Genomic DNA, 14,762 nt, shown 5'->3' with positions numbered 1-14,762 from the left:
GAGAAAATTTGCAACTATTTTGGTTTAAAGTTTAAACATGTGTGTGAATGTTGAATATTTTTGGACTTTAGACTCTTTGTGTACAACCAAACAAGCTACAGACGGCTGACAAATTAAAGGATTTAGATCAGATTTAGTGGAATCCAGCGGTTTTAGTCGGTGATTGCAACCGCCTCGCCTCGTCCTTCTCGTTCCTAGCATGTATTTCAAACATCTCCATAAGTCCCCATGTTCAAATGTCACAACTTCACAGCAGAAATAAACAGTTTTGGTCTCTGTAGCTAATTTCCCCGTTCATGACAACTGCACTGAGGGTGAATTTATATACAACTCACCTGTTCAGGTTATATTAAGGCTTAAAGTTATGCAGAATAATGAGCTTGGACGAGGCACAAGGGGTCATATGCTGTGGCCTTTACTGTCACCTTTGGGAGATTTTGTGTTCATCAACACACCAAATGAGGAAGATCCCTTCAGTAGAGGTCAGAGTCGTGCAGAGTAATCGCCACTGGAGCTGAAAATAAGTGATAGGACACTATATATGTTACGCCCAGCTGTCCAGCTGTCCCTCCATATTGTTGTTTGCGCATGTAATTAAAGGAAAAGCTCACAGTCGGTCATGTATGTGCTGCTTGTTAAAGGAAGCGCTCGGTGTGTTCAAGACGAGAGAGGAAGAAGCCAAACATGGCAAGTCACGGCGGTGTTTACGTTACAGGGAGGGGAGCCCTCTTTATGTAACACACTTCCTATATCACATTCCACGCCTGGATTGTATTTCCAGTGTGTTTTCTCTGTTTGGCACAAACAGCTGCTGGCAGAGCTCACACAGTTCATCTGCATGTCGTCCACTCAGAAACAAACAGCAGGAAATGAAACGCCGCCCCGACTCTTTATCTGATTACTACCGCTGATGGTAGTACTAAGACTGAGACTACTACTACTACTATTATGTAATACTGCTATCATACTGATCCCGCCCCCTGAACGTGAACATTAATATTCTCTCATCTCAGCGCATATTTGTTGTTTTTGTTGTTTTATTTATGATTCTTGACTTTTGTAGTACTTTGGACTAATACACAGAGATTTATACTACTTCTATTTGTAGTGTTACTACAGTACAGTACTGCTGCTAAGGTTGTACTAGAATGGTACTGCCGTTGAAAGTACTGTACTGCTAGTGCTACCATTAGTACTGTTATTACTGTACAGTAAGTATTAACAGTAATAAAAGTTCAGTATTCCATACTACAACAAATACTACTACTGCTAAGAGTACTATAGTTGTAGTACCAGTAGTATACTACTGTTACAGTACTGTTATACCCCTGCTATTACAGCTAATACTGCTGTCGGGCTACCACTACTAGTATTGATGCTTGTAGGACAAATACTCCTATTGGTGTAACTACTACTAATGGCATTAAAAGTACTAATAGGAGTAGTTGTAGTACTTTTATTACTCTAAATGTTACGCTATGCTAAGCAGTACTACTAGTGCTAATACTACTGTTGTTACTGGCAGCGTTACTACTACTACAATTGTCATTACTATATTACTACTACTCCCAGTGCTGTTAGCTCTACTACTAACAGCAATAAAAGTACTAATAGCAGTAGTTGTCATACTCTTATTACTCTAAATGCTAAGCATAATTCCTAATACTGCTGTTATTACTGTCAGTAGTACTAATACGATGGTCAGTAGACCTAGTTACATGTTATACTACTAGGTTAATACTGCAGGTGCTGGTATAGATGTTAAAACTTTAGTGTTACCTCGTGTTGTTTTTAGGACACCAGAGATTTAACATCTTGTTCATGCAGAGTAAATGTTATTCTAACTTCCACAGCAGTTCGGTGATAAAGAAGTTGACTGAACACTAATGGAGTCACTAATTGCAGCTTAAACGAGGTGAAGTGCTTAACTTTGATGAAAACTCGCTGAAGAAAACAGACCCCTGGAAAAAGTACAAGTACACAAAAATCTTCTCAATTACAGTAATTACAACAGAAGGTAATTGTTACCTCCATCCTTGCATAATTAGCATAATTACCCTTCGTAGCAGTAATTGCATTGTTTCTCTTTATTAAATAAGAACCGACTGACGCGGTAGGAGGAGGGAGAAGCTCCGTCCTGCTCGAAGAAGGTGAAGTTTTTCGAGGAGGCTTTTGTTCGCCCACTTCCACTTTTAGGTTCCTACATCCCCCAAAATGCCTTTCAGTGATGCCCCCCTGAACGCTGCAGAGAGAGTCTGCAGCGTTCAGCTGTTTGGTTTTTTAATGTGTAGGCGGATGAAGTTAGATCAAGCAAGCGATTAGTCAAGAGGAAGAGTTGCTCACCTGACTCTCAAAACCTCAACCTGTCTATTTTCTGCCTCCGTGGGCGTCTCTGCCCACTGCAGCCCGATTTCTCCCCGGCATTTGCTTTGTGAACACCGCGGAGCAAAATGGTGGCTCGAACGAGAGAGAGACAGAGAGAGGAAACCAAAATCCAAACACTTCACATCATTTTAACATCTTCAAACGTCAAACACTGTCAGACCTCAGAGAGGCTTTAAAAGAGGTTTCCAAGAGAGGACTGGAAAAGTTCTCCACGTTTTTTAAAGTTACAATATATCACCCGTTCTTCATCAGTATGCCTCCGCTCGCTCCATCTAAGGATCAACTCTTCACGTCCTGAGGCGATGATTTAGATGATGCAGCAGCCGTTTTTTTTTTAAAATGGAGGATTTCTTGACTTGACACGAATATGAATAAGAAATGAAGGCTCTAATTCCAAACTTCTACAGTCCTTTGAATTTCACCAAATGAGACCTTGAAAAGTCTCGAGGATGTCACGGTTAATCTACGAACGTCACTTCATTTATTGGCACGAGAGTTTGAAATGTCGTCGCCTCAATCCGACGATATTTCAGCGAAATTCACTGACACGCTGAAGATTGATGGAGAGCGACAAGGAAAAGCAGAGATTGACAGGCGGAGAGAGGAAAAACACATAATCTCAGCTAAATTAATGAAAGCAGAGAGAGAGAGAGAGAGAGAGAATTCGAGAGTCAGCGGCTGCTTCGTCCAAATGGCTCCTGCTCACAGACAGGAAATGAAGCCAGGCGAAGCCGCGTTTGGCGGCTGTTTACCCGGCAGCAGCGGGAGCTGTGTTCTTGGATTAGTTTCAACTTTTTGCCCAAAATGGTTGTTATTAGGATGAAGCTTTGACTTCAGAATTATCCAGGATCAGCTCTGTCCAGCTGCCAGAGAGAGTCAGATCAAACCAGCAGCAGCAGCAGCAGCAGCAGCTCATCTGATGGAGTCGCTGCTTCACGGACAAACAGATGGACCTGTGGATGTATAGGCGGATAAACAGGGGGGGTGTTTATGGTACAGATTCGTGATGATTATTCGAGCCATGAAATGCAACTTTATGATCCAAAGATTCTCAATTTGATCACAACATAACCAGCTTGATCTTTGCAAATCATCCCATTAACCAAAAACGTGAAGACTTTGGGGTTCCTGTCTTTTGTTGATGGTATCGCGTGTTGCACGTTGCTGATACTGTAGGGAAGCGGAGAAAGAAGGTATTAACTATCCTTTACATAGAAATCAGTCCACAGGCTGTGCAACACAGAAAGTTACAACCTGTTCACCCACAATACATGTAACAAAAAGTCTCTGAATCTTAAATATGACATGAATATGAAAACAGTTGCATTACTCTAGCATTGATTCAGCTTTTTGCGTCTGACAAACAGATGGATTTAACTCCAGTGTTGACTCCTTTTCACTCGGTTTTTGGTCTCTACCAACTCCTGAGTTCACCAGGTAGATGCTAACTGCTGTCTTCTGCTTGCGAAGGTGGTGATTTTTGAATAAAACAGCTGCCTGCAGAAAGGGAGGATGAGAGATGACCAAAACAACAAGCTGAAAGAGGCTAAAACGCTCCACAGAGCTGCTTTGATTCCCTAAGTTCTTCAGTGCGAGCGACAGTATGGAAAACTCGCAGCTTTAAACAGTTCAGGTTGGAAACATTTATCCAAACAGAAGAAAATAAGAACAGGTGACGCTTCACTGTAACAATAGAGCCTTGTGTCTAATTTAACTTGTGAAATACGTTTAGAATGAAAACAACATGCGACACCGCTGGACTTTTGTACACCGAGTGTTTGCTTAAGAACGGATATTCATTAGTTTATCCCCTGTTTACGTAGAGCAGCATCACATGCATGTTCGGAGCGGTTTGTTTTGCAGGTTTCAGAGTTCAGACGTTTAGTTTGTGTGTTTAGTGGCATTTGAACGCCGCTGGCACCTGATAACGACACCGAGATGTCTGGAAACCGAAGCCTCGTTCGAGAGAGAGAGAGAGAAAAGGAGTCAGGTTCAAGCTCTGCAGGGCGACTCTGGACAATCAGAAAGCTACTGTGACTTTTGTTTACAAGGCCTGTTTGGGAGCCCAGAAAAACCAAACACACGTACAAAAAAGTCAATGATGCATTCATGTCACGCTTGACTTTCTTTAAATCCAAGCTCTAAGCTGGGTCTATCTTGTAAAGGGGGATGAATTTTTATGTATTTTATCAGAAAACTCTCAGATTGTGTAAGCGTGGCTTTCCTTTGCTTGTCGAGGGTTTTCATAAGCAGATCAAAATCGCCGAGGAGCAAAGAGGAGTCAAGCTTTTTTCTCCCACTTCTTACGATTGAATGTAAACACGAGAAGATTTTTATCTGGAGGCTTTGACACGAGTTTGAACCCGAAAAAAACCCCACCACCATTCACTGAGTGTTTTACCCTCACTCTTGTACTAACACTGCGTGCTCAGTGTGTAGTCAAGTGTTTTCAGCTGGATTTTAGTGGGTGGGGGTGTCTACTTCCCCTCGAATACCTTGCCTGCCACGGCGCAGTCTGATTTCATAGTCTGTGGAGGATTTTGCTTGTGGTATTGTGGTTGACTCGCATAATAAAATGACTGACAGGTCACAGCAGCAGTCAGGTATCAAATCAGTGTCAAGTCGTGCTGCTTTGACTGACGTTTCCAGGTTCACAGAAGACGTCTGAGGACATTTCTCGCGCTGCTGTGATTCGATACGAGATATTTAAAACGAAATCATTCATGCTGAATGTTTTAAAAAAATCTGTCATTCATGAGGCGAGTTCTTTTGGACGCGTTCCTCTTCTCATCTCCGCGCTCTCTGCCGGTTAAAAATAACTTACAAGTCAATTTAACGTGCTGTAAACACGCGTCTCTTTTACCGTTTCGTTTGCTCGAGCAATCTGAAATCTTTCCACTACTGTGTTTTCAGTCGATATTGGTCACCAAGCTCCTGCAGTTATTTATAATCTGTGGCTCGGAGCCCAGAGCTCCAAAAAAGCGTCTTACAAACGCTGCCACAATAGAGTTCAGACTGGTACTGGATGATTGCTCAACTAACACTTGTATTCCAAAGAGGAAACGTTTTGGGAAAATTTCTCCTCAGATGTCAGGAATGGAAATTGAATTGTCTGAGCTGGTGTACGAGATACCGGCTGAAAATAGACCGGCTGTTGTCGGATCTGTGGCGTTACATTGAGGAAAGAGAAAGCAGCACTAATGCAGAACAGCCTCAGGGCGAAAGCATCAAGGAGGACGTTAACATTCACTGCCACAGCACTGAGGGATACGCTGCAGTTATTTCACGTCCACGCTGAGATTTCATCACGTTTTCCACTTCCTGCTACTCTATTGTTTATTTATTATTGTGATTACTCTGCACATGTGAACTGTCATGCAACTAAACCCTTCTGTAATCCACCAGGGAGCAAAAAACAACAACCCCAAAACGATCTGTTGTCTTTCACCGAAGCATTATCAAACCTAAACACGCTCAAGAGATCTGATTTCTGATCAGATTTCTCTCATTTCCTCGCTGCGGTTCAGACGTGATCGTCCTCTCTCTCTCTCTCTCTTTTTTCCTCACCATGAAGCCCCAACAAAGGGTTAACCGCAAACCTGATCTTTCCTGCTTGTCGTAAATCCAGCATGATGTGAACCCGCTGCCCTGCTGAGTGTTTAAGGCTCGATACCGTCACCTGGTGGTGGATGGACATCACTGCGGCGAGGAGCAGGATGAAGATTTAAGAGAGAATGTGATGAGTTATGCAGCGTCCACACGTTATTAAACGTGCAAGGAGCAGATAAGAAAACAGAGGTGGATCGAGCTGATTTAAAGCAAACACACTCGTGTTCTCCCTCCTCCTCTATTCTGAATTCAATCTGAACGTATAGTCGGCTGTCTGTAGGGTAATCCTCTTTATGGGCGACTCATCTCTGTGGGCCTCATTCTTGGCTTGAGCGTGAAGCACGTGCGACTCTGCAGCCAGATGAGTTCAACACCAGAACCCTGACCAGAACCAGAGCAGGCGCCTGTTCTGCAGGTGGTTTGTGTTTGACGGACTGAAATCCTAAAATAGGAAGGAGAAATATTACTTTTACTGTGCGTAATGTAAACAATCATAATAACGATCGTATGCCTTCATAACCCTCCCTGCCTGTACAAATAATAATAGATAAACTAGAATAAAAGATGAAATATTAATATGAATGATGACAACAAACAGACTTAAACATAGAAAACATAGAAAATATCTAGAAAATACGAAATTATGTCCAATATCTCAAATTTAAAGGTGGCTCATTTCTGCTGTAATCTGAATATTTTAGGATTACTTCAATATAAAAAGAATAATAATAACATTTAACCTTTAACAACAAAAAGTTCAAATATTCATTTTTCTCAAAACATGCAAATGAAATTAATTTTGTGTATTCAGTGTTTGCAAATAATGCAGAATATCTTAAGTTTCTTACATCATTTCTCGTGTGTGCCGTGTGTGTCGATGATCTCAATCATTGCACAATGTAATTACATCAGATTAACCTCATTACCATGTAAAGATCTGCAGAGAGTCAATAGAGCACCGGATCATGTAAAAGGTTTCACAATAATCCTAATTACATTTAACCTTCACTGCCCGACACTGATCATGGACACCAAAACCAGTTCATGTGACTCAAGTGATTTCAAGATTTAAAAGGTTTAATTTGACACATGATCGAACAGTACGTGCAGAGAAATGCATTTTTATAGAGATATTTTATGTTTTTTCACAATAAAAGACAGTGGACATGTGAAACAGATTAATTCTTTACAAAATAAAAGCACACTCATTGAAAAAATAAACAATAAATGCACAAATAAAATGGACTTTAATTTATATTCTTTACAGTCTTCTCCCTTACAGCCACCATGACCTTGACCTTGTCTTCGTGTTTTGCTTCACTAGTCGAAGGCCATTCTGCGATCGTGTCCGCAGATCATGTAAGACGTGATCAGATCTGCGTTGGGGATTGTCTTGTCATCGTCTTTAGTGTGTTAGCGTACATCTCTCTGCTCTGTGACCGTCCTCGGTGCCGGCAGATGTGCTCTAATCTGCAGATGATGATGACCGGACAGCTGAACCAGTAATTAAGCCTGTCCTGCAGATTCTGTGTTTATTGCATCTGAAGCAGATTATATGTACAGACAATTAACCAGCAATTAACCTGTACCTGACGCTCTGTCTCTTTTATTCTTGAGATTTATGTCCAATGTTAACAAAGTGGAATAATCAGCAGACGAGGGGAATGACTGAAGAGATTGTTTCAAGTTTGAAACAGATCCACTCGACTTAAATGCATCCACATCTGGCAGTGTCGCTGTGGTTACTGCGAGCACAAAGCCCCTTTATGTCGGCTCTGAAAGTATTTTATAAACATCTCGGACAACAAATCATCGGTCATGCGGTGAGAGCAGCACGTAGACTGCAAATCTGTTTCATTTCTCCAAAACTCATCATGTTTTTCCAAATCCAAGTCGTTGTGACGCAGCAAAAAAATTAAATAACGAGAGTCAGACAGCTGTTTTAACGAGCAAAGCAGCCCTCAGGTTAAATCATCGGTCCACCAGTCTTTAATGCGCTGCTTCTTCTGCGTGAAAGCATTGACATCGGTGATTTCCAGCGTAGTTCCTGCAGAGACTGTTTAAAGTTTGGATGACTTTTAGTGTTTGGAGCTGCAGAGTTTGCCAACTACTGCAGCAAGAAAGTAAAGATGTGGACAGTTGGGAGTCTGGAGGGAATGGTCTGTCATTTACATTAAGATGAGGGACTAAAGTACATAAACAGATACCTGCATGTCAATGCAGAATCATGGGACCAAGACTTTGATGTGATCTGGTTTCCATTTGTAGCCCTGAACCGTCATGCTTGATCGCACTTGGGTTGCAGCGATCCAATGCAGAGAACTGTTTATAGATATCATCCGAAATGTGTCTCTGTTATTCTTGCCTATCAACAGTTTGCATGTTCTCTTCATGTCTGCTGGGTTCTCTCTGGTTCTCTTCCTCCCACAGTCCAAAGATCTCGTTCAGTATCTCGTCCAAAGACTTGGGGAGCCACGAATCAAACCCTCCGGTTACTAGACTAGACTAGGTTCTACTTGCCTGAGCCACAGCCGCCCTAAGTCGCTTTTCTAGACCCAAATTTGATTAGATGAATCGGTTGTCATGGATCGGGTATCGCGAGACCTGGAATCGGTTGGCGGCTTCACACACTTTTTCAGAAATTCCACAGGGGCCCGTTCGCAGCGCGTTGCGTCAGTGTGGCATAGTTGGTTCGTCCTGCACGCGACTTCGCTTTTGTCTGTTTTTTTACGACCAGCAGTTTGCGCGGGGTGTTTTATTTTGAAAATCCACCGGATTCTCTCCAACAAATGACGTTGATTCAGCCAGATTTTTTTTCTTTGGTCCATGTCTAAAAATAAATACATTGACATGTGATTTTGTTGTTGTTTTATTATTTTATTTTTGCCAGTGCCATAATGCAACAATGCTTGGGGATATGTACTGTGCTGTAAGATAGCCACTTTCATAGTTGGCTTCTTTATTTTATAAAATATCTACAATAAATATTAAACGTAGAAGCAAATCAAATCGTATCGTTCTTACACTGTATCGATTCGTATGTGCAACCCTAGCTGGCATGGGCTCTAGCCTCCAGTAACCCTGATAAAGGTTACATAAAATGGATGGATGGACTTTGCTAATCGGACTGTAGAGGAAGTCTAGGCCAGGATATCTGTTATCTGTTAGCCGGATACATTGTCTGTTTCCCCAGAGGATAAACCGTTGTTCTTTCCTTAGAGGAACCTAAAATTGAAGCACTTGGTTGCCACTTGGCTACAACAAAACAGCTGATTAACGAGCTAAATCAGATTAATTTGAAGAATCCTCTCTCTGTCTCCCTCCCAGGCGGTCAGGCGGTGCCTCAGGACCCGTCACCTTCTTCTACCTGCCCTCCGGGACCCCCTGGACCTCAGGCGGGCGCCAACGGCAGCAGTGACATCATGGTGAATTTTGATCCTGACCCAGCAGACTTGGCGCTTTCCAGCGTGCCGGGTCAGGAGGCGTTCGACCCGCGGCGGCACCGCTTCTCCGACGAGGAGCTGAAACCCCAGCCGATGATCAAGAAGGCCCGCAAGATGCTGGTCCCCAACGAGCAGAAGGTACTACATCTCCCACAGTTCTGTGTCTGATTAGTTTCGATGTGCGAGCGATGTGCTCACTGCCAATAATGAAGTAAGACAGCTTCTATGTGGTTTCACAAGTTTTATTATCTGTTTAAGACAAACGGCGACAAGTGGATGACATACAACGACCAAAGAATGTGTTTTTGACGGTTAATGAGCGCTCCAGGAAAACTAGTTCTTGTTTCAAACTTTTCCTTTTTGAAACCTCCAAGATTTATGATTTTTCCTCCATATTTAATAGTTTTAAATTCTTGTCTTAAAGCTGCAAAAAAAATCCTTATTATTCCATATATCACTGCTCGAAAAATTAGTTTGAAATAGGCTGAAGTATTGGCAGGAGGTTTTTGGGACTCTACAGAGAAATTCATTCATAAAATGCTTTTTTTCAGTAAGATAAAAGTCAAACGATCGTCACAAGAAAATGTAATTAAAATGAAGTAAAATTAAATCCAGGGACTTAACCTACAACAGTGTTTTAAAGACGTTCCTTCAGCATTCAGTTCAGGCACCGTTTGTTTTATAAAAAGTCTGAACTTCAACATGACCCAGGCCACGGCTCTTTGACAGCTCCGATACTGATGTGGAAAAAACTTAAGCAGCACGACGCCCACTAGTATCGATGCCTCCTAAAATATTGTGTACTCTGTTCATTGCACAATAGGAGAAGCTCTGATCAATGGCTCGTGTTTTCATAGTTCAGTGCGGAGCAGCTGCAGCTCCTCGGGCGTTTATAATTTATGGAGAGATAAAGGCGCTTCACCTTCTCTCATTCTTGCTGGTTTTTTCTAAATATTATAAATGATCTCAGACCAAAGTGAGAAATAAAGTTCGGGGGGCGAAGGCAAAGGCTCGGTCTTTGCTGCGGAGGCCCCGGGATCGAGTCCGACCCGTGGCTCTTTCCCGCGTGTCATTCCCCGTCTCGCTCTTCCCGCATTCCTGTCACTCTTCAGCTGTCTCAGTCAGAAATCCAAAAGTTCGGATCGCTCTGCGCCTCCACATAAATTAGATCTCTAATGCTTTAATGCCGACTCCCCCCTCGCCGAAGAATCAGATTTTTTACCAACACATTAGTGTTTGAGCACTAATCACAAAGCAATGATCGGTGCTTTGATAATTCCACTGATGAGCTTAATGGTGGAATAATGTTAGCTCTGCCAGATGCACATTGATCCTGTAAGAGGCTCTCTCTGTGGAGTCACTGTGAACCAGCTGGGCCTGCAGTGACTCCGCTGGTATAAATCATTTCAGATAGAGATCTCCACGAAGTTTTACTTTCAATTTGGACCCATTTCGCTCTGCAAGTCCAAAAGTTTAACACAACAATCTCTGTGGTTTCCAATCATCCTCTCATGAGACCCTCATCTGCCAACACATTTCTTTCATGCCCCAAAAAACAATGTTGCAGGGCTTTATGCGAGGCTGCAGGGTATTTATGTCTGCAGTGCCGAGTATTTATTCATTCAGCTGAGCCGCTCAGCAGGGCAGGACTCTACAGCTGCATTAAGAACCAAGATTTAGGCGATTACAACTGTATTACTTTTTTCACGAGTCAGTATTTTTTTTTATTCCGAGCCGAGATGTTGGAAGTTGCGGCAAACTGTTAGAAAGCTCTGCTGCCTGTCTCTTAAATGTGTCTATATGTAAGTGTATTTGTGAGCTTTTAGACAGCTGATATGTACTTAAAGCAATAAAACATGAGGAGGTGTTCCAATATAGGAAGATAATGGACGAGGAGGAGGAGTTATTTTCCAAAAGAGAACATCTCAGAGTGTATTATTGCTCTTATACCATGGCCATGGTAAAAAGAGGTCGCACGATGAAGATACGTCAATTAATCGTAATTTTTAAGGATCAAAACATCCAAATCATCGCTGCAGTATAATCTCCTGTCCTTATGTTCAATATGTCCCAAATACACACTGTTATATGCCAAAATATGGCTATGATAGCATAGCAGAATCACATAGAAGGACTTTGTCTTGGTGTTATTGGTGCATAACACAAATATAAGGAAGATAAAATATTTTAAAAAATACAAATATATGTACAATATGTTTTAAAATAAAAAGATCTGTACAGTTTTGTGACTATCTGACAGCAACAGCGTCTCGACAGAAGTGATTACAAAGCAATGACTGCTGGCATCTGAATAAAATCTATATTGAAGCTAATTAAAACAAGCCGTAACACTTTATTGTTCAGCTGCTGACAAACAACTACAGATGTAACATGAACGTAGATAATCCGGCTTGGAATAACAGGAGGTTTTTTCTGTTGACGTGACTTGAATGCAGCATCGGCAACAAACCATTGTCACATATTTGAAAACATTTGTTTAATGTTGTTAATGTTGTTTGTTTAATGCGATGTTTGAGTATTTTCCATGGCCACGGTTTTAAACGCTGTTCAGTCTTTTTGTGTCCTGTAGTTACGACTATTGAGCTGTTGCCACCTTCTCTTCTTCCTTTCCTTCCGTCTTTCTCATCACGTAACTGACCCTTCTCACGCCGCTCTCTCTCTCTCTCCTGCTTTTTGTTTGTCTCCTCCTCCCCTCCTTCCTCCCCACACACCCCAACATACCACACACACCGCCGCCGACGACAGGATGAGAAGTACTGGAGCCGGCGCGTCAAGAACAACGAGGCGGCGAAGCGCTCGCGGGACGCCCGGCGGCTGAAGGAGAACCAGATCTCGGTGCGGGCCGCCTTCTTGGAGAGGGAGAACGCCGCCCTTCGCCAGGAGGTCGCCGACATGAGGAAAGAGCTGGGCCGCTGCAGGAACATCATCAACAAGTACGAGAGTCGACACGGAGACTTGTGAGGCGGGAAGGAGGACGAAGAAGATGATGATGAAGGAGGAAGGGGCGGGACGGGAGGAGGAAATGAGAAAAGGGTACAAGGCAACCCAACAACAGCAGCACTTTAGTTGAAGTGGCGAGGGGGGAGGGAGGCCGGCGTAGATCTGCAGTAAGCGCTGTGCGACACCGGGCGCAAACACGAAAAGGTTTGTTTTTGTAAAGGCGCGTTCTCTGCTTCAAGGATGCCACGACAGGAAAGCACAGCAACGCTTTTTATTTTTATTTCCCTTCCCGGTTTGACTCTCTTTGTACATGCTGCTTCGTTGAACCCACACAACGTACTGTATCACCTTGTGTCACCTCGGCAGCTTTTAACGGTCACCAAACCCCCCCTTCTCTCTCTCTCCGTTCGGTGCTGTTGTGCTTACGGCCGGTGTCGCACGGCGTTTTTGCAGGTAGTGCGTTTCCCGGCCGACGCTCCAGTCAGTTCAAACAGGGTGTTGAATTCACATTATGCCAGTGAAATCTCACTTTTTAAGCTCAAGGCACGGATACAAGCCAGGACAGGTCAGATGTGTAATTTTTTTCTATAAATAGGACAAAAAAAAAACATGTATATTTTTGAACTGGGCAGGAAGGCAAGACTAGTCCAGCATAAAGGAGGCGGAGGAGGAGGAGAAAGAGGGGCAGGGTTTTCGTCCATAACGCAAAGAGATTTTGACATAGGATTATTGTATATTTTTCTATTAGCAGAGATAGTCCGGAGGAAGATTTTGGAGATAATCTTTTGTATATTTTATATATGGGGCGGGGAGGGGCTGTTAGCTGGACAGTCACGGGGCCACACAAAAAACGCTTTTTTCCTCCCAGCTGTTTATCGCTAAACAAAAACAAAAAAATCTATTTTCGATTTCACGCGGAGCCGGTTGGTCGAGACAGGCGGATAGGCGTCAACAGAGAATGTATCACGGTTGAATCAGGTATTTTACACGGTGCGAGACGACGAGGCAAAAGGTATCTTAGTAACGATTGTTTTTCGGCGAGGCGTCGGCGAGGAAGGGACGGTGAAACAACAAAAAAAATTGTATAGTTTTAAAGAAATTTCTTGTGTTTCGTTTTTGTTTTTGTTTTTTTCTTTGTGGGCTCGTTCAAGCACTTGATTTGTTATCTTCTATTTGATTCCGTGTCTGATTTTATTTTTTGAAAATAATCGCAGGGTTGTGTTTTTTTTTTTGTTTTTGTTTTGTTTTTTAAATTTTGTTTTTTGAAGGTTGAAGGAGGAAAAAAAAAGGAGAGAGAGAGAGAGAGAGGAAGTAATTAGCCATCAGAACAGCTGGATGTGAGCAGATGTTTGGAAATAAATAAGGTGGAGGATTTCGCTGGCAGGTTTGCAATTTAGTTTGGTGTCTTGCTCACACACACACACACATATAACACACACATATTAAGACACACAACATGGTTGCAGTCTTTCTCTCTCTGTATTTACTCCTCGATTTGTCCAGGATGTGCAAAAATGAAATACTAACTGGTTTAGGGTTGATTTGCCCAGTGACTGAAACCTTCAGCATGCAGACACACTACAAACACACACCCAGGTTTTAACCCTTATTGTTGTTGTTGATGTTGTTATGGACTTCTTTGGTGCTGATCTGATCTGATCCTTCACCCGACACGCACAAACACACACAAACAGAAATCACACACACAAATAACATTAAAAAATTTAATAAATAAAAAAAAACAACACTTCCAGCATCTCAAACACAGTACTGAACTGCCTATACCCTTTCTTTGTCTTTTATTCCTTATTTTTAGTTTACTTTTTCTTTCTTTCGTTGCATATTGTATCGATAAATCGTATATAGATTTACACACAAACACTTGTCTATACCTCTCCTTCAAACTTTACCCAATGAGAAACGAGAAATGCACCCTACTGCTACTGTACCATACAACTGTACTATTGAATATTAAACTATTCTCTCACTAGATATATATGTATATGATATATGCTTGAATTATGTGATTATAGTTGTAATATACATAATTGAATATATTACAGAGAAACCCATCTGAATCATTTTGTCAGTTTTTTCTCAGGTGTTTTTGTCTGAGGTATTAAATACACGTATTAAAAAAAGAGAAAACACAACAAAAAAAAAAAGTCTTTTGATTCGATCACAGAATTTGTGCTTTGGTTTGTTTGTTTATTTGGTGGGGTGGGGTTATATTTGTTTTATTGTTCTGTTTAAGTTTATTTACTAACTCATGGATAGGACAGAAAACTTTCTCCTGAGACCAACTGACCGTTCGCTAAACCCCCCGCTCGGTTAGTTACCGCCGCCGTGCTCGTCAAACTTTAC

The 14,762-nt window shown here is 42.1% G+C and overlaps 1 protein-coding gene across 1 annotated transcript in view; it reads left to right on the top strand.

Moving 5' to 3' along the window:
* The window catches only part of dbpa (D site albumin promoter binding protein a), a 31,104-nt gene extending 16,628 nt beyond the window's left edge, over positions 1-14,476 (top strand). The window contains exons 5-6 of the mRNA XM_027287004.1: positions 9,322-9,575; positions 12,204-14,476. Coding sequence (XP_027142805.1) covers positions 9,322-9,575; positions 12,204-12,419 — 470 coding nt within the window. The 3' untranslated portion in view covers positions 12,420-14,476. The remainder of the gene's footprint in view (positions 1-9,321; positions 9,576-12,203) is intronic.
* Positions 14,477-14,762: the final 286 nt, after the last annotated feature.

This window comes from Larimichthys crocea, chromosome XIII (assembly GCF_000972845.2).
Source record: "Larimichthys crocea isolate SSNF chromosome XIII, L_crocea_2.0, whole genome shotgun sequence".
NCBI lineage: Eukaryota > Metazoa > Chordata > Actinopteri > Sciaenidae > Larimichthys > Larimichthys crocea.
The sequence above is the reverse complement of the archived record's forward strand: the minus strand, read 5'-3'. Positions and strand labels throughout refer to the sequence as shown.